Source organism: Eleutherodactylus coqui, chromosome 4 (genome assembly GCF_035609145.1).
Source record: "Eleutherodactylus coqui strain aEleCoq1 chromosome 4, aEleCoq1.hap1, whole genome shotgun sequence".
Lineage (NCBI taxonomy): Eukaryota > Metazoa > Chordata > Amphibia > Anura > Eleutherodactylidae > Eleutherodactylus > Eleutherodactylus coqui.
In genome coordinates, this window is record NC_089840.1 from 60,135,593 (window position 1) to 60,157,943 (window position 22,351).

Below are 22,351 nucleotides of genomic sequence, written 5' to 3' on the forward strand. Positions count from 1 at the left end.
GCATTCTGCGAATAGCCGTGATTCTCCGCAGTGAGCCTATCTGTCAGATAGGCTCACTGCGGAGATCAATCTGTCGGCCCCTGGTCCTGGGCGGCGGTTCCAGACACGGGATTTCGCAACGCCCATGGACAGGCATTCTTACTCTTTTTGTACATTTCAAACCGCATCCCATCTTTTTTGAAATTAGGGTTGTGCTTCTGTCAATTGTCACCTCTTTGACCACCTAGTCCTAAGTTGCCCCCAGCTTCCGGACTACTCTTGTCAGGGGATTGCCCCACTTTTAGGCAGGGTTTTGTTTATTAGTATGATAGAGTGAGAGTTCCCTTTCCCTATTATTCAGCTACGTTATTAACCCTTTCCAATCCACTGTCTGACCTCTGAAGACATGATTTAAGGCTGTACAGCTCCGATGTTGGAAGACGTTCGTTGGGGTTCTCTTGCTGTATATTGCCAGCCTCTTGGCTGTCGGAGCCTATCCAACATGTCATCTCATGCAGTACTGGCTTTAGCCAGCATATAGTACCGTTGTATAACGGCAGAAAAAGAGTAAGACCCCCTAGGAAAACCAGAATACAAATTGGATTGGAAAGGGTTAATAGTTTTGTTCTGAGTTTACAAATAGTGTTTAGATCTATCCTTTTTGAAAACTATTATGTCTGATTTACATGAGTTGATTTGGCATCCAGTAGTCAATGTAGTATGGTCAGCAGCACTCACCACACCCGATGTAATCCATAGGAATATTGGGACTATATAAAGTCGGTGCAGGCCTCCGGGAACCGGATCCCAAATTCCAAACGTAATCCCAATAGTAACCTATGAAGGCAGCACTCCAAACAGCGGAATAATGTAGTCAGCAGACCTTTATTTCAGCCCATGGCACGAGCCTAGCAGCGACGTTTCGACCCTGAGGGTCTTTGGCATCCAGCTTGGACGTAACAGCCCACTCATATTGGTCTTCTAATCTAAATCCGGTTCCCCTTCATAAAGGTAAAGGGTTAATGATAGCCAGCATTGCTGCATCTTGATGTCAACTTACACAGATTTGCAGAAAAAGGAGGAAGAACTTAAAATGGCTCGTTAAATATATTCAAGAAAGTTGAATTAAAAATAAGTTGCATAATCTACGTTACGTGTCCTTTTGTACTGGGTGTGCTATGTTAGTTGCCATGTTATGTGTCATATCTAGAAAGTGACATACAAGGGACGGCCCTATTCCCCTGACAGTAGATCTGAAGCTGTGCACGGCACAGTAACGCTGTGGATTCTGACTATTGCACTGCGTTGGCCGCTGCCCATTTCTCCAGCCGGTATTTCTGGTCCTGGTGCTGTCACCGCTATGGTTTTCTGGTCTCTGCTTCTGATCTCTGAGGTGGGTAGAAGATTTCTCGCTGAGGGCTGAACTCTGCTCCAGTTCAAGAGGGAAAAGGAATGTAAATATTTGCTTTAAAGTTACAGTAACCTGCTTGTCCTTGTATCTGGCTGTCCACATGGTGAAGTTTTTGTGTGATTTTGTTTATTTTTTCTGCAATTGATGAAGTTAAATATTAGCTTGGTGGGGGTGTTCTAGCCAGCAGGGGAGAGACGTGGAGGCTGGCCTCAAGCTCCCCATGTGCTGCTCTATTATTATATAAAAGGCCAAAGACAGATAACACATTTTTGGCTTCAGATTTTATTTTTGTTGTATGATGTATTCATGTTTTTGTTTGTATAATAAGGTATTGTTTCATCATTTTACGCCTCTGCCTATAATTCTATGGCCCGTTATGTGGCCTACTCCATGCTTGAGGGCCTAGATGCCCCCTTTATTTGGATGCCACTGACTTGGGTCTTAGATCAGGGTAAAGTGTATTCCATTTTTGTATTCTGGAGTTGTGCCAAGTTGTGAAGTTATGATTGATGGGGTCTCAACCGCTGGGACCCCCACAGATTTCAAGAAAGGTTTTTTTCGAAGGTCTCTGCATGAATGGAGATCTGCAAATACGCCCCTGGCTTCATTCATTTCAATGGGAGCACTGGAAACTCCTGATTACAAGTGCTCTGCAATCTCTGAGGCTATAATTGAAATGAATGGTGCCACAGCGCACATGCATGACCGCCACATCATTCATGCAGGGACTTTCAGGACCCCTGTACTCAAGATCAGAGGAAGTCCCAGTGGTCAAATAGGGGATAACTTTAAAAGGCTATTGTTCACACTATTCTTTTTTTTTTTTTGGCAGATCCTGTTTTACACAAAACAGAAATGTCCAAAACGGAAGTGTAACGGAAATTAACAAAATACTCTTTCCGTTTTTGGCAGATCTATCAAACAGATCCTTCAAAAATACGGAATGCATGCTTTCTGTTCATTTCTGTATCATTTTCATGTTTCAGCATATTAAACGGATCTGTTTTGGCCTTGGTTTGTGTGTGCGCAGAAATGAACCTGATACAAAAACGGAAAGGAAAAATGAAAACTGATTGCTTGTCGTTATTTTTCCATCCCCTATTGGTTACAGTTAGAGATGAGCGAATATACTCGATCGAGCACCGCGATTTTTGAGTACTTCCGTACTCGGGTGAAAAGATTCGGGGGGGGGGAGGCGTGGCGGCTCGTGGGGTAGCAGCGGGGAACAGGGGGGAGCCCCCTCTCTCTCTCCCTCTCCCTCTCCCCCCACTTCCCGCTGCAACCCTCCCACTCACCCACGGCGCCCCCCGAATCTTTTCACCCAAATACGGAAGTACTCGAAAATCGTGGCGCTCGGGCGAAAAAAGGGCGTGGCTGAGTAGGTTCGCTCATCTCTAGTTACAATGTAAAAAAAATCAGTTTTTTTTTCTCCGTTTTCTGAGCCGGAAACAACGGTGTAGTAGTCTTTTGTTCCAGTGTTGAAAACCGATTGGAAAGGAAAAACTGAAAAGCGCATTAAAACGGAAGGTCTTCAATTTTAATGCATTTCTATGGCCAGGAAACGCTTTCTGTCCGTTTTTACTGCTCCTATGACGGAACAACTAGACGGAAAGCAAAAATTCTAGTGTGAAATAGCCCTAACGTGGTATAGCCCCTTTTAGCAGATTAATCGGGTTTGTAAAAGCACATTTTAGATTGTGGGTTCATCATACACAAGTTAATTTTTTTAAGATGGGTCCAAAAGGCAGCGTTATAGGTCACCTATTGAAATCAATAGGCTGCCATAGTTCAAAAAAACAACATATGATTCAGGATTGGTTAATTGAGGGGTTCACAAGTGGAGGAACACGAACCCTAATAGCTCAACACACCCTAATGGAAATAGTAAGTAATCTAAACACAAATGGAGTGCAAAACTGTAAAAGAAAAATACCCAAAGCACTAGGGGAATCTTTCTGGTTACATTAGCTAACGAGTGCAAAAACTAAGAAAGCTATTTGCAACACCCTATTTTTACAATAAGTGTTCTTCAGCGGGGGTATCCACATGGGGCCTATAAATTGCGTGATGCAGTTGGGAGGAGAAGCTCTGCACACGTAGCCCATTGTGTGGAGCAAACAAGCACAGTGGTGCAGTGTGGACAGTATTTGCTTACGGAGGGAGGAAGTTACAAGAAAGGGGAGAGAGTTCAGAACAAACGTCTTCAGCTGCCAGCTGGCAACATAGATCATAGCAGCATCTGCAACTTAGCCCAGATGTGTTCTATAATTGGGATCATATTGAGGCCTTTGTGGCTTGTATGAAAGTCCAGCTATTGTATTATCTTCTTAGAGTTATACACTCTGCTTCAAGATCGTCTACACAGCCCAGTGTGTAACAAAGGATGCTAAGATTTCTTCCGGATCTGTTGAGTGTCCTGAAAGTTTTGACTTTGGCATGTAATTTCCTGTGGAAAAGCATTAAAATTCAAGTTCCTTTGATGGAACTGACTGAGCAAATTCTGTATCAGGACAATATCATCACATGCACATAAGTGTTATTGCTCCAGTCATTCATTCTTTCTCAGTCCATTTGGTAGACTTCAAGCAGTGGTAGACAAATAGTAGATTACTGTTTAATTTGGGGACATATAGATATTCATTTGAGACCACTGAGCTGTTCTGAAGCTAATAAATACTGGGAGGGCAAAGGAGCAATAGTAAAGTCTTGTCTGAAGACAGGATTGTGTAACCTAATAAGTAACTATGACTATCAGGGGCGTAACAATAGGGGATGCGTTTGCCCCCGGGCCCAGGACCCTTAGGGGTCCACTGGCGTAACTATAGGGGATGCAGGGGGTGCGGTTGAACCCAGGCCCAGGAGCCTCAGGGGGCCATAATGCCTCTCTTCTTCATATAGTAAGCCTAGTACTATGAATAAAGCATTATAGTTGGGGGCCCCATTACAGGTTTTGCATTAGGGCCCAGAAGCTTCAAGTTACGCCTCTGATGACTATTATGGGGCATTTTAAAAAAGAGAATTGCAAAAATAAAAAGTTGCATTAAAGCTTTCTACAATCTACGTACAGTAGGTGGACAAAAATATGGAAACGCCTACAAAATGCATAGGGTTTTAATCATAAGCACTGAGCTGCCCTTTTGACTCCTGCTTGGCTAAGAGCTTTCCTGCCAAATTTGTGTTTACTTCACCTCTTGCCCTGCTCTGGGTGGTTTTGGGAGCAGCTAGTAACAACAGCTGAGTAGTTTAAACCCCTGACCAACATTGTTGCTTGGGCAAATGTTCACTTTTGCTCAGCAGCATCTGTGTCATATTACCTCCACTTAAAATCGGTCTCTGCATGTCTTATTAACATATGAGTTATAATCCCATGTCAATGAAGGCATGCAATTCATATGGTGCTTCCATTTTGCCCACCCCCTGTATGGCTCAGAGCCTCCATTGCAGCACAGTACAAAATCCTGCATGAAACGGCACAACATCCTGCACTGTTATGTTCAGTTAAATGGCAGACAGCATGATAGAAACCTGATGGATCCCATTATAATCAGTGGGGTTCATAAGGTCCATCATGTACCAGATCCAACACTTCCATTATTTTCATTGTTTGCCTTCTATGATGAAGCTAAACAACAAAAATGTATAGTGCTGAGGGTGGCTTTACAGAGGGCAGCTATCATCTGAATAGTCGCTTAAAATAGTCGCTAAAGCATATAACAACTGTTTGTGTACTTTTACGGAGTGATTTTTGTTCACTTTTTCAATTTCACGGTCGCTGAACGAATTGTTAGGAGCATTCATAGGATGAAATATCGTTCGTAGACTTGTTAGGGGGTGTGAAGTTCTTTGGTGGGAGGGTATTTGAAATTGGTTTCTGAGTCTACTGAATGCCCTTTAATACGTGTGAGCGGTCTTCAAGTAAACGCTCACTACTATGAGAGGCTGCAGCACAGAGTGTTCCGTCAAAGGCCAAATAACCAAGAGACCATAGCAGCGAGCTTTCTTTCGAAGACCAGCAGGGACTGTTCAGTTGAGGCTAATGCGCACATATTTATGAATTTTCGGGGACCAATGAGCGCTACGGTGGATAGCAAAATGTTCGAAAACAGGTGGAAGTCAATCATTATTCAGTGGAAGATACATGTCAAATAAGCGCACACCTTTGTGCAAAGTTGTTAGCTAGTTATTGCTAAACAACAATTACCTGTTTACACCAGAAGCCAATCAACCAGCGACTGTCTTTTGAGCTGAAAGAAAGTGATTAGTGAGCGAATTATCACATGACAGGTGCCTGTGTTTAGAAGAAATGGCTGACACTTACACTCGAGCAACTTTTTGGATGATAGTTGTTTCATGTAAAGCCTGTTCCTGGTCTCCATACTCTACAAAAAGTAGATCTTATACTGAAAATGTTTGGTCGCTCTTGACGTAAAGAGAACGTTATGTGGCGCAGAGTGTTAAGGCAGCAGAAATGCTGTCCTAAGCTCTCGCTCACGACCTGAAGGTTCAGGTAGCCGGCTCAAGGTTGACTTAGCCTTCCAACCTTCCGAGGTCGGTAAAATGAGTACCAAGCTTGCTGAGGGGTAAAAAGATTTCTGGGGATGGCTATGGCAAACCACCCCACAAAAAACACTCTGTCTAGAAAATGTCACGATGTGACATTACCCAAGGAGTCAGTCATGACATAGTATGTAAGGCCCAATGAAGACAATGTCCATCTAGTTCAGCCTGTGCTTGCCCCAGGACACTTTACCTTACCTAGTCCTTACACAGCCGTGAGGAAGCATATCAAGTTTGTCACTAGCAATGTATTTCTGCATAACATGGCAAAATTACCAGTTGGGGTTCTAGGAAAGCAGGTGGCAACCCTGTGGTAGCTGTACTGGCAGCCATATTGGTTATCATCCAGCTTTCCCAGACATAACTTGCTTAGTAGAATTTTGGGATTTTTGACAAATTCGGATAACACAAACTATTTCTAACTTTTGTACAAGTCAATTTTTGCGCTGTCCATTATTAAAGCTCCATGCCCAGGTGTCTAATGCATAGCATAACCCTTGAGGGCAAATTCAAAGTATCAACATCTAAGTTTTATGAGTTGCTCCCGTGTAATGTCAGGAGTTAATATGCCTATTCGCTCTTGTGTAATAACTCTAGTGGTGTCACATGATTTAAGCTCATGCTACCTCTGAAGTGCGTCGTAGCTCCCGTTCGGGGTTATGCCATGCCGAATTGCTTTTCATGCACTATTTATTCTACATAATTTCCAATAATATAATTCTCTTATAATTATCTTCCAGTAATGTCTCATCCAATACAGTTGTGCTCGATATACATAATTATATTTTATTACTTTATAGAAATGGCCTGAGGGCCAACTATCTCATGTAGTTACTGCTGTACGTTCTCCGCACGTTGCCCTCATTAAATAGAGCCAGTACACCCAAGCCATGGAGTCATTTCTGTAGATAAAAGAGATGAAAACCAAACTCATTTGCTGTAGGGAAGCAGGATTATGGCTGTGGGATATTTCAAAGCAGATTTTTGGCCACTGTACATTATCTATCCTATAAATATATTCTCCCCTGACTTGGAACGTTTTTGGAAAGCGTTCAAAGCCAAAGTTGTGGTACCAGATTCAGATCAGCACATGAAGGGGGAACGTCAACCAAGTATATGGTGGCCAATAATGAGTAATTCTATTTTTGGAGCATTAAACATATGGAAGACTAAATATAGTTCATTATATACGTATGTGTGTTTGCATGGGTTTCCTCCCACATTCCGTACTGATGTGTCCTTTTTTTTCCCTTACAGTGAAGGTGTTTTCAAATGCCCAGAAGATCAGCTACCACTGGACTACGCAAAGGTAAAGACTGCTTTAAGGCTTAGAAGCTAAAGTGCACTTGAAAAGGAAGTGCTCTTATTTCCTTTCTTAATGGATACGCTCCAGTTAATCTGGCTGTTTATGTCACAGCAAATCAGGCAGAACATAATGGTCGCCATCTTATCTACCAGTGAGCTGGAGCTTTCAGCTGTCAAATGCAGAAATGTTTGTGTCAAAAATGAAAAAAAATTTATAAGTTAATGGAAGTTCTTGAGTTGTTCTATGTAATGGTGATGAGAAAAGCCATTTCTTAATAAAATCCTTCGGGGAAAAGTGGAGTGACAACTTTTTTAATCTCCTACAAAGTTAATCACCCAGCTTTCCGAAAGAGTAACTTTACATAGTCATTCTGCAGTACAGAAGAGGGGGGTAATTACTGTTTAATTTGGGAGCCTTTCCTCACAGGAATCTTGGAAAGCTGGTTAGTAACTCTCGCAGTAGTTTGGCTGTCATCCAGGTGTTCTTTAAAGGGAGCCTGTCAGCAACCATAAACAAGTTATGGTGCTTATAGTTTTTGATGACGTGGAGTTGGGGAACTTTTTTAAGGCCTGTGTCACACGAACGTATGCGTATTTGTTATAGATGAGCGAGTATACTCGATAAAGGCAATTGGTCGAGCGAGCATTGCCTTTAGCGAGTATCTCCCCCGCTCGAGACTGCAGGTTCGGGTGCCGGCAGCGGGCACGGAGCTGCGCGGGAGGGCGGGGCGGAACGGAGGGGAGATCTCTCTCTCCCTCTCTCCCTCCTGCTGACTGCCGCTACTCACCTCTCCCCCGCTGCCGGCACCCGAACCTGCAGTCTCCAGCGGGGGAGATACTCGCTAAAGGCAATGCTCGCTCGAGCAATTGCCTTTAGCGAGTATACTCTCTCATCTCTAGTATTTGTGTGGGCATTTGTGTTGCCTTTTTGTGCATTGAGCACTGCATATTTGTATGCACAATAGCGTTTTTTGCACATGCAGAAAAGCACACATCGATGCTCGGTGGACAATTAGTTTAATCAGTTCAAGATGTGTTCTTTTCCTGTGCAAATGCTCAGGAAAATAAAGCACGCTGTATTTTTTTTTTTTTTTTGTACGACCGAAATGTGCACGTAAAATTCTCATGCCCAAATACGTCCGTGTGACAAGCCTCCCACTCACCCAGTCCTCAGTTCCTGCATTATTTTTGCTGCCCTCACATGGGTCCTCGTTTTGGCCAAACATGACCAAAATTGGAAGATCACCGATTATGAAGTAGTCAGGATGACGGAAATAGCCGAGCTTGGCTGAACTCTCATAAATATCAGTTGGTGTTATGTAAAAAGGTTAATACAGCGACCTATCTACTTCTGCAACTCCCTAGTTCTGCTCACCATGCTGCGCTGTTGGCTTAACTCCCATTGACCTCAATGAGAGACACAGAGGCAGCATAGCACAGGCTCCTTCCGACCTCCTGATCACTGCAGCAGTTTCCCATACTCCTGATCACTGCATTCAGGGTAGCCAGAATTCTTGGTGCCCAAACTCAAGATATCTAGGGGTTCCACCTCTGGGACCAACACCTATCAGACTTTTATGGCATAACTTGTGGATATGCCTTAAAAGTCTTGGGATGTAAAAAGAGATGACTAAAACTTTGACTGTTAATTGCTGGAAAGTCAGTATTTTCACAAAAAGTTACCATGCCAACTGCTTAAGAAACATATTACTACTGAAAAGAAAATATATTACTCTTTTTTTATAGTGTTTTTTGTATCTGGAAGAATTAGTTGACCTGGAAGGAGGACACGCACATCTTTCTGCATAATAGCAGTCATTTCTGTTCTGAAGATCTGTCTTACCAAAATAGCCCCTATCGGTGCCGGTCAATGGTTCTCTTGCCAAAGAAAACTTCTCCAGAACCACTATGCTTAGCCCGGGAGACTTTTCGTCCCACAACAATGCCTGTCTGTTCCAGGCGCCTTTTTAAATGCAGCCCCATCAGGAACATAAACCATGCTTTTGTATCTTGTGTCCAAGCCAAACCCAGCACAGACTGTAGATAAAGCAACGTCAGTACAGTGTTGAGATGCCCTGGAGAAAAGGGCCTTTGTGGTGACTGCATTAGGGGAGAACCTAAACTTGTATGTACCAGTTTTCAAGCTGAATGGCCGATTTGAATATATTCTGTCAATCCGGCCTACCATTGTCTGTGACGAGCCCGAGAACAAAGCTAACCCCTTTTTTCTGCTAAATGTATACCCTTCCCATCGCACGTGCTCGGTATAGAAGATGGAATGTCTTAACACAATACAACTTTCTTTCTTTTCTCTTTGCCACATTCCGTGACAAATGCCCCGTTGAATGATCGAGGCACAGCTGAGCTGGCAGCTGTCATATGTTTTATTACACATGGTCAAGGACAAATGCCAATGGCTTTACTCATGATGGTCGCACTCGGCACCGAGCAGGTGCAACTCCGATGAAACTGTAGCTATTGTGTTTATATTATGCATTTGCTTCGTCTTATGAGGCTTTTTTTCCCCCCCAAATATCTCTGGATTAGATTTACCCGGATCGAGAGCTGGAAACTCAAGTCCTCGGTCTGTCCATTCGATGTATACATAGCGAGGAGGGGTGCCGTTGGAGTGGGCAAATAAAACAACTCCAGGTGAGGTGATGGCGGACCAAATCTAAGCAATTGTATGAGTCTCCTGAAGCCGGTTTCAGACGGGCGATAAAATCGCATGATGCGAGACTGAGTTTGCAATGTTTTCACTCATGCGATGTTGCGAGATTTAAAAATAGCCGCATGTCCTATCGTTCTTCGTTCTTTTGCTCTTTTTTTTATTGACCATGTTTCCCTATGGAGCCTTCATTTTATCGCATCCCAACGCATGAACTTGCGATTTTCGTGCGACACGATACATTTTTAACAGAAAGTCCTCATTTTTTTTAATTTTTTTTTTTTGTCGCGTCGATGTTTTTGCAAAAAAAAGCATGGCTGATGCCCAGACATCTTGTGAACAAAATTGCGATTTTTGCAACGATTTTCTCGCGGCGATATCGCTATTGCCCGTATGAAACTACCCTTACTATGAAATGATTTTATTGGCCAAATATTCTTCCCATTGATGATCACTGTTGAGTAATACAGCAAGTTAATCAGCAGATCATTGCTACTGTGTGGATAAATCATCATTAATATAACTAGATTGACGCAATGTCCACTACGCGAACATAAAATGCGTTCTTTCACATTTGCGATGTTCTTCTGCATGACACCATGTACATGGGAGATGATCGGGAATGAAGGTTCATCTGAACATTTGTTTACCTGATCATCTAACCATGTGAAGGTGCGATAGATCAGTTGACAAACCGGCAAATGCTTTTTTGTCATTGATCGCATCTTCTGTGCGGCACCAAAAATCATCTGTTTTCAGCAGCACATCGCCCGTGTAAATGGGGATGTACTGCTGACAACAGTAGAACTGTATGTCCCTCCATGATGGCATGAACAATCATTTGGGTAGATACAGCAGTGCTAGTCGTTCCATAAAAATGCATCTGAACAAGCGCCAATCAACGCGCAAAAGTATTGATCAGTACTTGTTCCTGGCATAAAATCTGCCAATGGAAAAGTAGTGTGAAGCCAGCTGATGCCAGTGCATCCAGCCTAGTCTGTGACCGCCTGAACGTAACATGAAAGAATCTAGGAGCTAAATGATCTGCATTTGTCAGCAATTATAAAATTATAAACCCAAACCGGTAACTTTATTAGGCTATGACTAAGGGCTACTATGCTCTGACATGCAGAAGTATTACTAAGTAAGCGCTTTTACCTTTATCCTCTGCCAGATAAGTGCCAGGAGTTTCACTCCCTGCTCTTAAAGCAACCCTCTGGTCTCAGGGCAAAATGATGTCCCAGAACCGGAGGGGTATTTTACACAGGGGTTGGAGCAATTTGTTTCCGTTCCATACTCCTGTGTGTTGCGACACTGACACTGATCAGCTAATCGGCCAGGGTCCTGAGCGGCAAACCCCAGCCGATTCACTATTGATGACCTATCCTGAAGATAGATCACCAATAGTATTTCCCTGGAAAACCCCTTTAGGAACTTGGTCAGACGAGTGTGGTTTATACGCTGCTAAGCAACGTGTGAACCACGCTGCTCACATGCAGGGAATTCTGCGCATGAATGGGCTGCCCCTAGCTCCATGGAGCAGCCCGTTCACATGTCCGTGGTGCGGGCAGTCTGCTTCCATGACTCCCATAGGAGCCTATGGCAAGCACCCTGGACAGCATGCACCAAGGAGCAAGGAAACAAGCCGCTTTATTTGGACCCCATTACTACTATATTCACGTTCATCCGGCTTCTATTCTGCCCTCCAGCATTTTTACGGAATCTTAATAGAAATCTGTGATGGAGGCTCCAACACAGATGTGAACATAGCCTTAGTTTACATCATCTTGCACATTATCCAAGGAATTAAAGTGTCAGTATGAAATCTGGATAAATTACTGTACATATTAATTTTATAATTGTTTCCACTCCTCAGACTCATCTCAACGTTTGTGCCTTCAATGTGATCCCGTGCCCAAACCGATGCAGCACGAAACTGATACGCAAAGATTTGCCAGAACACATGCAGCATGACTGCCCGAAACGCAAAGTTCGCTGTGAATTCTGTGGTAATGACTTCACAGGAGAAGCCTTTGAGGTAAGTGTTCACTAGATTGCAACTAACTGCTTAGCTCTGTAGACCTGATTTACATTCAGAGACACTGGTCTAGACCTTAAAGGGGTATTCCCATTTTGGTAATACTATTTCAATGTGTTTGAAATCATAAAACAATGCACTCGCTTATAAGATGTTTATTTTCAAAATGCTCGATTCTCCAGACATTACAGATATTGATTCCTCTGCTTCTTAACTACTAGCTGCCAGAGAAACAGACCAGCTTTTCTATAGAAAGAAATAGCAAGAGTTTAGTGCGCATGCTCTTCTGAAATTCCAGCCATCAGCTTGAGATGAACAGTGCGCAAGCATCGGCCTCCTCTGCTCCTCTTCTATTACTTTCCATAAAAGCAGTAAGCAACCGGAGGGAGAGGAATCAATATCAGGAGAACAGAGCATTGTGGAAACAAATATCTAATGGGTGAGCGCAAGCACAATAGGATTCCCTTTAAATAGGGTCTTTACACATGTAGTTAAAAGATGGCCAATAATACTCCTTTGCAGTGAGTAGTATGTGGTTGAGCGATCACCTTGTGCTCCGAGCAAGATTTCCGCTTGTCTTGTGCATCCAACTGTTTCCCTGTCGCTCCGAGCGGAGGATTCAGAAGACAAGCTGGGTGTCCCTTCTTGTCTTCTGCATCCAGCTGTTCCCCGCTCGCAGTACCTGGCTGTTATACAGCTGGGCGCTCTGAGTGGAGGATGCAGATGATAAGCAGGGTGTCCCTGCTTGTCTTCTGCATCCAGCTATTTCCCTGGCGCTCCAAGCGGAGGATGCAGAAGACAAGCAGGGTGTCCCCACTTGTATTCTACATCCAGCTGTTCCCCGCTCGCAGCGCCCAGCTGGCATATATCTATATTACTCCCCAAATCCGCACCATTCGCAACCTGATTGGTTGTTTGCATTTACTCCTTCCTGGTGATTGGTTATTTGGGTTGGCTGATTCCCGGTGATTGTATACTTAGGTTCGCTCGTGTAGAAGTGGGGAGTAAAAGGCTAATATGCGCCTGGCTGTTATACAGCCAAGGGCTCCAAGCGGGGTATGGGAACGCAGCTGGACCGCTCTGTTCTTCATACCCACCCTGTCATCAGGGAGCGGGATACAGCTGAAACAATAGTATCAGCTGTATCCCGCTGTGAATTCCTAATAAGACTCATCGTTATCTTTCAGCATGCTGAAAGATTAGCAATCAGCGACGGCTTAACGAAAACTGCTTGATGTCAGTGCAGTTAGACACAACGATTATCGCTCAAAAGACGGCTTTGACCGATTTTTGAGCGAAAAGCGTTGTCTAAAAGGGCCTTAAGCAACCAAGTGGTAAGGCTGTCTATTCATGGAGCCAACCAATGATACTCCTGCCTCTCGTCTCGCTGATTTAATAGTGGAACTATTTAACGTTTTTACACTGTTTACATAGTGGCATGTACAGTCTAATTATTAACTGTAATTTCAAGGTAATTGTCACTTTGTGATGTCTATTTCTTCAACATTTCCATTTATTTTGATTTCACTGTTACCACATTTACATTTTTCTTTATCGCAATCCACTTATAAGGCAATTTTCAAAATCCTCTTATAAAAGATCCTCCTTGTCATGCCGACCACATTGCCTGAGCTCAGCATTCAGCCTAATATTTCACATTTCCAGCTAATGACTTACACATTTACAATTTAGAGCGATAATCTTTGATGTATTAGCCGTGTCAAACATTTAAACGCCTCTCCTCTTTCTCATGCTGAGTACATCTTACTCATTTGTCTCCTCGCAGAACACCGAGAAGCTTTTACTTTGCATTAACCCATTGTGTTTTCTGTGCTGAACTAGGATCACCAGGGCTCCTGTCCCCAAGAAAGCGTGTATTGTGAGAACAAGTGTGGCGCAAGAATGATGAGACGTGTACTGTCACAGCATTCGCTGGCCGAGTGCCCCAAGCGTACTCAGCCATGCCCTTACTGCAGCAAGGAGTTCGTGTTCGACACTATCCAGGTAATGATTGGCACATTATAACATTGAGGGACCAACTTGTGCATAGAAGATATATTGTTATTCTGCCTAGTAGAACACTTTGCCCTTCAAGCAATATTTCCAAAAATTGCCCTGTCTGATAACGCAACAAAATACTATAATGAGACAAACTTACAGAGCTGGAACCGGTCTATTACAGTTAGTCATTTTGTGAAAAGTGGGTTACATGAGAGTAACTTAGGTCACAGTGCATCAAAATATCAGGGGGTTAGCATGGGCCATTCCTGGGACCAGTTTCTGTACCCGTAAGAGAAAATGGTACACAAAAAGGGCTTCACAATTCGTTCTATTAGGTAGTGCCGAGCCTTAGGTTAGATGGCATCCTGTGCAGAACTTTATTTTTTTTTTTTTGCACCCCCATCGGTCATAAGAAAAACCAGTATATTTTGCACCTATAGACTATTTGCCTGTTTTCTGCTTGTGCAAAAACCTGCAAGATAGCAGCATAACCACACCAGAACAGTTCAGTGAATATATACTATACCAGAACTAAGTCCATAAAAAAATACAGGCCCAGAATCAAGCTTATAGCATAAATACAGCACTGGGACCAAGCACATAACATAAGTCCAGTAGCAGTACTAAGCGATCATGTTGCGGGGCTGCTGATGGACTGACAGCGGCACCTTAGAATATCAGAGAGGAGAAGAGCCAGGAGGAGGATGATTCATGTCATCTCCAGAACCTAAACAGTTAGCCGCACGCACGAAGGAAGACAATCATCTAGCTAAGCAGAGCTACAGACCTAGGGGGACCTTCACCACCAGCTTAAAGGGGTTGTCTCGCAAAAGCAAGTGGGGTTCAGCACTTCTGTATGGCCATATTAATGCACTTTGTAATATACATCGTGCATTAAATATGAGCCATACAGAAGTTATTCACTTACCTTCCCTGCGCTGGCGTCCCCGTCTCCATGGCTCCATCTAACTTCAGCGTCTAATCGCCCGATTAGACGCGCTTGCGCAGAAGGGTCTTCTGCCTTCGGTTCGGTTCGGCAGCAGCGGTGTTCTGGCTCCGCCCCCTTCTACGCGGCATCGCGTAGCTCCGCCCCATGATGTGTGCCGATTCCAGCCTCCTGATTGGCTAGAATCGGCACACGTGATGGGGCGGAGCTACGCGATGACGCGTAGAAGGGGGCGGAGCCAGAACACCACTGCTGCCGAGCCGAAGGCAGAAGACCCTTCTGCGCAAGCGCGTCTAATCGGGCGATTAGACGCTGAAGTTAGACGGAGCCATGGAGACGGGGACGCCAGCGCAGGGAAGGTAAGTGAATAACTTCTGTATGGCTCATATTTAATGCACGATGTATATTACAAAGTGCATTAATATGGCCATACAGAAGTGCTGAACCCTACTTGCTTTCGCGAGACAACCCCTTTAAATGCTTCTGCTGCTCCTCCTACAAGCTGGTGGCTGGTACCTTGCCGCACATAGCTAAGGTCAGCCATGCTACTAGGGCCTTAGTAATCAGAACATGGAGACATGGAGATTCCTGGGCCTTGTATCTACTTGTTGCATCCTTGTATTTATTTTATTTATATTCACCATATGAGAAAAATAACATTATAATTTTATAGTACCGATCGTTACAAACACGGCAATACCACATTTGTCCGATTTTCTTTTCTTTTCTTTCTTTTTTTTTTTTTTTCATTTACATTTCTCTAATAATGAATAGCGTTTCGTTGAAAGAAATGGCTATTTTCAAATTTATTTTACGGAAGGAGGGGTTTACCAGTGAAAATATTTTTTATTTTTGTTTACCACATTTGCTCATCCCACAAGGGGACTTTAAGATATGATATTTGATCACTTAGAAAATACACTTTATTACTTATGTACCATTGTCATGTTCTCATTACTGACTGCATGGCCTATTACTGTCAGTGATGACACTGACCCTTACAGGCAACCGTTTCTAGCAGACCTGGAGGTCATGATTTGACTTTCGGTTGACATGATACCATTGGCACCCTGTGATTGAATTGTGTAAGTTCCAGTGGCATGAAGGATGGAGCCTTCTCCGTCTTCAAACCCTCTAGATGCCGCTGTCTGCATTGACAGCGGAATCTAAAGGGTTAAATCACCAGGAACGGAGCTAAGTTCCATCCCGGTGGTTGCAGTGGGACCACAGCTGTAAGTTACAGCCGCCATTCTACTCCAGTTATATATGTATATTGCAAATAAAAATCTATACTATATATATCTAATCTGTCTTGTGAACGCAGTATAGCAATACAATGAGTTCAGAAGTGCCTGGGTAGCAGCTGCTGTGGAGTCAAACAACTAAAGGAACCGGGCTCCACATGGAGAGATGTGTTGCCTGCAGCAATGATTTTGTTTTTTGGCTACACATCTGCTCGTTCATTGGCTGATCGGGTGTAGATTCACATGGCCCTATGATCAGGCGGACAAATGTTCGTACAAGCGGTCTCATCTGATCATTGGGCCATGTAAAAGGCCCTTAAGCTACACACACATCACCTAGACTCTGTTGACCATATAATCTAAGCTACATTATATCCTCGAAAAATAACTGATCTCTTAGTATTCACAAGACAGAGGCGTAACTTGAAGCTCCCGGGCCCCGATGCAAAACCTGGAACTGGCCCCCCAACTATAATACCTTATTCATAGTACTGGACTTCCTATATGGAGAAGAGAGGCCTTATGGGCCCCCCAAGGCTCCTGGGCCCGGGTGCAACCGCATCCCCTGCATCCTCTATAGTTACGCCCCTGCCTAGAGTGCAGAAATATAAGCATGCTTGCTCAGACACTTTGCCGTGATTCCAAGTAGTACTGCACCTATTTGACTGTTTGTTTTTTTCATTTTTGTAGAGTCACCAGTTTCAGTGTCCTCGATACCCCGTCACCTGCCCCAACCAGTGTGGCGTTGGCAACGTTGCCAGAGAAGACTTGAGTGGGCATTTAAAGGACAGCTGTAGTTCTGCTTTAGTTCTTTGTCCTTTTAAGGAATCTGGTTGCAAACACAGGGTAAGACTTCAACGTAACACTCAGTTTGGTGATGGTCTATGAAAGTGTGTTCACACACGGCAGATTTGTTGCAGAAGTTGCTCCATACTTATGAGTGGAATTATTTCTGGAACATGTGCATGGATTTCTGCAAGCCCCATTCAGATGGATGGGACATCTGTAAAAATGGGTGCAACCTACAGTATTTGCCAAATGTGAACAATATACTAAAGATAAATGAGTAAAGATGAATTAGTAAATGATGCTAATTTTTTACATTTTTCCTTCTTTTCTACTAGTGCCCTAAGATTGGTATGAGCAGACATCTAGAAGAAAACATGAGAGCTCACCTCAGTATGATGTCCTCCTTGGTTAGTCGGCAGAGACAGGAAATTCTAGAGCTGAGGAAGCAGGTGGAGGAGCTGTCGGTGAGCAGTGAAGGAATCCTTATATGGAAGATCAGCGACTATTCCCGAAAACTGCAGGAAGCCAAGGTGCGAGGCAACTATGAGTCATTTAGCCCACCCTTTTATACACACAGATATGGTTACAAGCTCCAAGTCTCTGCATTCTTGAATGGTAACGGCAGCGGTGAAGGCAGCTATCTTTCAGTTTATATAAGAGTGCTCCCTGGCGAGTATGACAACCTACTAGAATGGCCTTTCTCATATCGTGTCACATTTTCATTACTTGACCAAAGTGATCCTTCCTTGTCCAAACCCCAACACATTACAGAAACCTTTAATCCTGACCCAAACTGGAAAAACTTCCAGAAACCAAGCGGCTCTAGAAATTCCCTGGATGAAAGCACTCTTGGCTTTGGATATCCTAAGTTTATCTCTCATGAGGACATACGAAAACGCAACTATGTACGTGACAATGCTGTATTTCTTAGAGCATCAGTGGATATTCCCCAGAAGATCATCGCATAATTAAACCCATTGACATTGACAAGAAGAGATTAGTTCTCGCACTAAAATGAGTAGTGTTTTCCCCAGTTTCAGTTCTTGAATTGTATCACTACCTAAGATGGTCTAGATTGAAGAAGGAGGACAGTTACAAAAGAGGGTACAGATGTTTTGTCCACCAGTTTGTATATACTTTATTTTGCATTCATATGACCAAGTCAACTGTGAAGCCTTGGAGATAGGAAGATGGATTTCTAAACCATTCATACGTTTTTGGGGGTGATGTTCAAAAACAAACTTCAAAAGTCTACGTGACCAAAAGTTCACCTTTGTTCTTCTCTTCTGGCACCAATGTAACAGCTGCTGAAAAACAGAGACAAAAGTTGGCACCTGGCATCTCTCAATGGAGTGCCTGCTTAGAGGATGTTTCTTTGAATCTCACAGTACTGGATTTTTCTGTGCAATAGACTGCTGAAAATTGTAGAGAAAAAGGGAGAATCGGATCACATTTATCCGAGCTACAAAAAAAAGTTCTTGTAGGCTCTAGAGGTGTTTGTGAGGTCAGCACCTTAGAGCTTGTCACTCGGAAAGCAAACTCAAAGACCAGGTGCTAACATAAAGCCAAAGTGTCCAACCAAGGAGAGAGGACTGCGAGGTGTACCCCAGGCAATACAACAGAGATGGGTCTACCTCAGGGGTATTTGTGGTGCTGGCATCTTATGCAAGGAAGCACGTGTAATTCTTAGCCTACATTGGCTATAATGGGTCCAAGGGTTTACAAAAAGACATTGGCCAGTAAGTGCAGTGATAACATGCACGTCACATGACAAGACAGAGGAGTGTCTTGAGGCCCTTTGTCACCCCATGTGGCCGCCAGGTTCGGTCTACTTGTATTCTGCGCAGCAGCATTTTCTACTCGAATTTTATAGTCTTTTTACTCATTTTGTAATTGACCGTTTGATAATAATATGTACTGGACATCTTTGGGAATTGATTCTAATGATTTCTTAGCTGGGATATTACATTACTGATTATTGTATAATGAGACTGTTCTGTTTGATGTGACTGTCTAATGTGACCACTGCAGTTTTGTACATTTCAGTCGAGAAAATCCTATAGTGAATTGTCAGAGACACGTGCACAGCACCAAGTTATAGGCCTCTCCTGCCGTCATGAAGTTACCTTGTACATAGAACATCACAAGTGTAACTGACCTAGTAGTGACCTAGGTTTTGTATCTGAATTAATAAAAATATTATTATTTTGCAATACTTTTTTTGACCCATGACCCATCAAGGCTGAACTTTTTACTTGACTCCTCCTCATTCATCAGGCCTAGGACACTGTGTCGGCAAACTCAGCATAAATGGGATTACCCGATTCAGTCTTGTTTATGGCATTTTGGACATAAAAAATAGCATTTTGGACTGTCGATCCAAAATCCAGATCATATAGCAACAAAGTATCAATGTATGTGACAGCAGAAGGCCAAGATACTCATCCCAGCTGTGACTGATTAGCACACTATCATTTGTAAAAAGCTACATTTCATACAGTTTCAACTTGAAGGGCTCGAGAAAAGAACAATCAAAGTCTAGTTTTTTGGGTTTTTAAACAGAACCTGCCATTTTGTAGATTAATGTAGAATGTTTTAGTGAAGGCCGATAAATGAAAAAATGATCATAGTCCATTCCAGAGCCGTGCGAAGAAAGGATAGTTGCTGGAAGAACAATCCGAGTCCGCTTCACTTGCAACAAGAGCCATCAAGGTCCAGTTAAAGGGACCGATAAAAACCTTTTTGTTTTTCTTCTATAACCTTCAGCCATGTTTTCAGCTTTAGAAATGTCCCATATATGTAGTATTGTTCACAACAAGGGCGTAACTATAGAGGGTGCAGGGGATGCGGTTGCACCCGGGCCCAGGAGCCTTTAGGGGCCCATAAGGCCTCTCTTCTCCATATAGTGAACTCAGTACTATGAGTAAAGCATTATAGTTGGGGGCCCTGGTACAAGTTTTGCATCGGGGCCAAGAAGCTTCAAGTTACGCCTCTGGTTCGCAATGACATTTCACTCTATTCTTTAGGCTAGTCGGGTTGTGAAACCTTAAAATGATACATTTTCAGTAAAAGAAGACTTTACTTTTATCATTCTTTCCTCGAGCCCTTCAAACTTAATTACAGAAGCATTCTCAGGCCCAGCATAGATGGATACATCACTTACATGTCTTAGCACTAATGGGAAACCAGTGAGCAGATTGTACAGTCTAAATAGTTTTAAGGAGTTCTCCAACAAAGAAACGAAAGCCGCCATTTGTTGGATTAAATTCGGGAAAAATGCAGTTTATCAGTCAGGTCTTGTGTATATAAGTCAGTGCCTCGGGTGTATTATTCAGGATGCTCCAAGGTTTCCACTACATCTCCAGTGAACGGCTGGGTTCATCGCCCCACTGGAACGCTGCTTTTAATTGTAGATAAATAAGAAGAACCCATAAAGAGTTCTCCATATCAATGACATTCAGGCATTACAGATTAGAGAAAGTGTATTGTTTTTCACACCTTTTCAGACATTGTCACTTTGTCTATTTCATCATTTCCTATTGATGTTCACTATCATATGACTGTGAGTCCCCTACCTTTCCTTCATTTGTATGCAAATTGGTATAAGAGGAATGGAAAAGGGCAAAATATAACAATTCTCGTTCCCTTTCTCCATAATTGTAAGTCATGGGTGTTTAACCATGTCAAAATGTCAGGTGCCAGAAGACTTCATGGACTCAAAGAATAGTGCAACAGTGAAGACGATTAATTCATGCTTGAATTGTGACATATAACAGCCAAAATGACGTGAAAAATAGAATTCTTCAGGTTTTTACTCCCCTTACAGATGTTCAATGTGGGCGCCATTGGTGACTGGACAATTTATGATAATTAGAGATGAGCAAGCATACTTGCTAAGGGCAATTGCTCGAGCGAGCATTGCACTTAGTGAGTACCTGCCCGCTCGAGACAAAAGGTTTGGGTGCCGGAGCGGGGAGTAGCGGCAGTCAGCAGGGGGAGCGGGGGGGAGAGAGATCTCCCCTCTGTTTCTCCTCTCTCTCCCCCGCAGCTCCCTGCCCGCCGCCGGCACCCGAACCTTTTGTCTCTGCTCGATAACCGAGGATATGCCGTCAGAAATGGACACAGACTTGACCTGTCACCAATGGCGTCTACATTGACCATCTGTAAGGTATATTGAAAACTCTTCTATCGTTTCATGTCCTTCTGGCTGTTGTAGGTCAACAATGTATGCATGAAGAAATGGGCTTTACATTTGCACCATTCTTTTTGAATCCCCTTTGTATAATCTGCTGACTTGGAGGAGATGTTCTGCGCACCAGCATTTTGAATGGACGTTCCCAGATTCTTTTCTTGATTTGGTATGAAAGTTTTTCTATATTAATAACAGAAAAAAACTGTTGAAAAATATTGGCCCAAAAATCTGTGATCCCACCCTTAGAAATCCATTCCGTGTTGCTTAATGTACCTACCAAGTGCCAATAGTTAGTTCATAGAATCACTTTTGTGCTGTCAAAATGTGGTAGCGCTGCCAGACTAACCATAGTGATGGTGCTATGTGGCAATATCAATACAATCTGGATCCTGTTGGGAATTACAGATCATTGAACACTGTGTGATGGCTCTGATACCCGCATCATCTGTGTTATGTAGCGTGTCTGAATTATTATTTTTGTTGTTAATTATTTATTGTCTATACAATCTCTGTCGAATGAAGAATTAATGTATTGGATGGGAGGGGCAGATGATTGCCTTTATACTTTTGTATAATAAATCCTCTCCATGATGAAAATTCTGCTGTTTGTGATGATTTAATGTATCAGATCATTAGAGTCTTGTTATTTCTTCGTAGGCCAGTGTATTACTGTACCTGTCATTCTCTACTAGGGAGAGTTGATTTTCCTTATTAGATAGATTTAGAGAAACCCAATTAACCGAGGTGTATTATTTGTTTGAACTGTGGGAGTATACTGAATTTCCGAGAAGTACAATGTAAGAACCTGTTGCGTTCATGCATGGCTTATTGATATACGTCTACACGAGCGTATCTTAAGACGCCCTGAAAGGTCCAACTATTACAGCCATGCAGGGCTTATATTTACGCAGCCTGTATGGGCATCAATATTATATTCAAACAGGACGGTAAGTTACCAGGAATAGAAACGTGATATGCCAACACATATACAGTTTGTTAATACAAATGGGGATAACCGAATATGGCATAATGTGAACAACAACAAGGAATCTGACCCTGGTCTTTATAGGAATGGAGGGACCTGTCTACAAGCGGAATAATTACCCTGAAACGGGCAACCCCACGTCAGAAACCTGTTTCTCCCTAGGTATCAGCATAGAGCAGCTGTGAAGATGTTACAAATTCTAAAACCACAGAACAGGGAACAAGTTGTTACATTTC

General features: G+C 43.0%; 1 protein-coding gene across 1 annotated transcript in view; it reads left to right on the plus strand.

Moving 5' to 3' along the window:
- Positions 1–21,727, plus strand: part of TRAF4 (TNF receptor associated factor 4) — a 54,342-nt gene extending 32,615 nt beyond the window's left edge. The window contains exons 2-7 of the mRNA XM_066599559.1: positions 7,205–7,256; positions 9,800–9,904; positions 11,797–11,958; positions 13,801–13,962; positions 16,840–16,995; positions 17,274–21,727. Of these exons, the coding sequence (XP_066455656.1) occupies positions 7,205–7,256; positions 9,800–9,904; positions 11,797–11,958; positions 13,801–13,962; positions 16,840–16,995; positions 17,274–17,906 (1,270 nt within the window). The 3' untranslated portion in view covers positions 17,907–21,727. The remainder of the gene's footprint in view (positions 1–7,204; positions 7,257–9,799; positions 9,905–11,796; positions 11,959–13,800; positions 13,963–16,839; positions 16,996–17,273) is intronic.
- Positions 21,728–22,351: the final 624 nt, after the last annotated feature.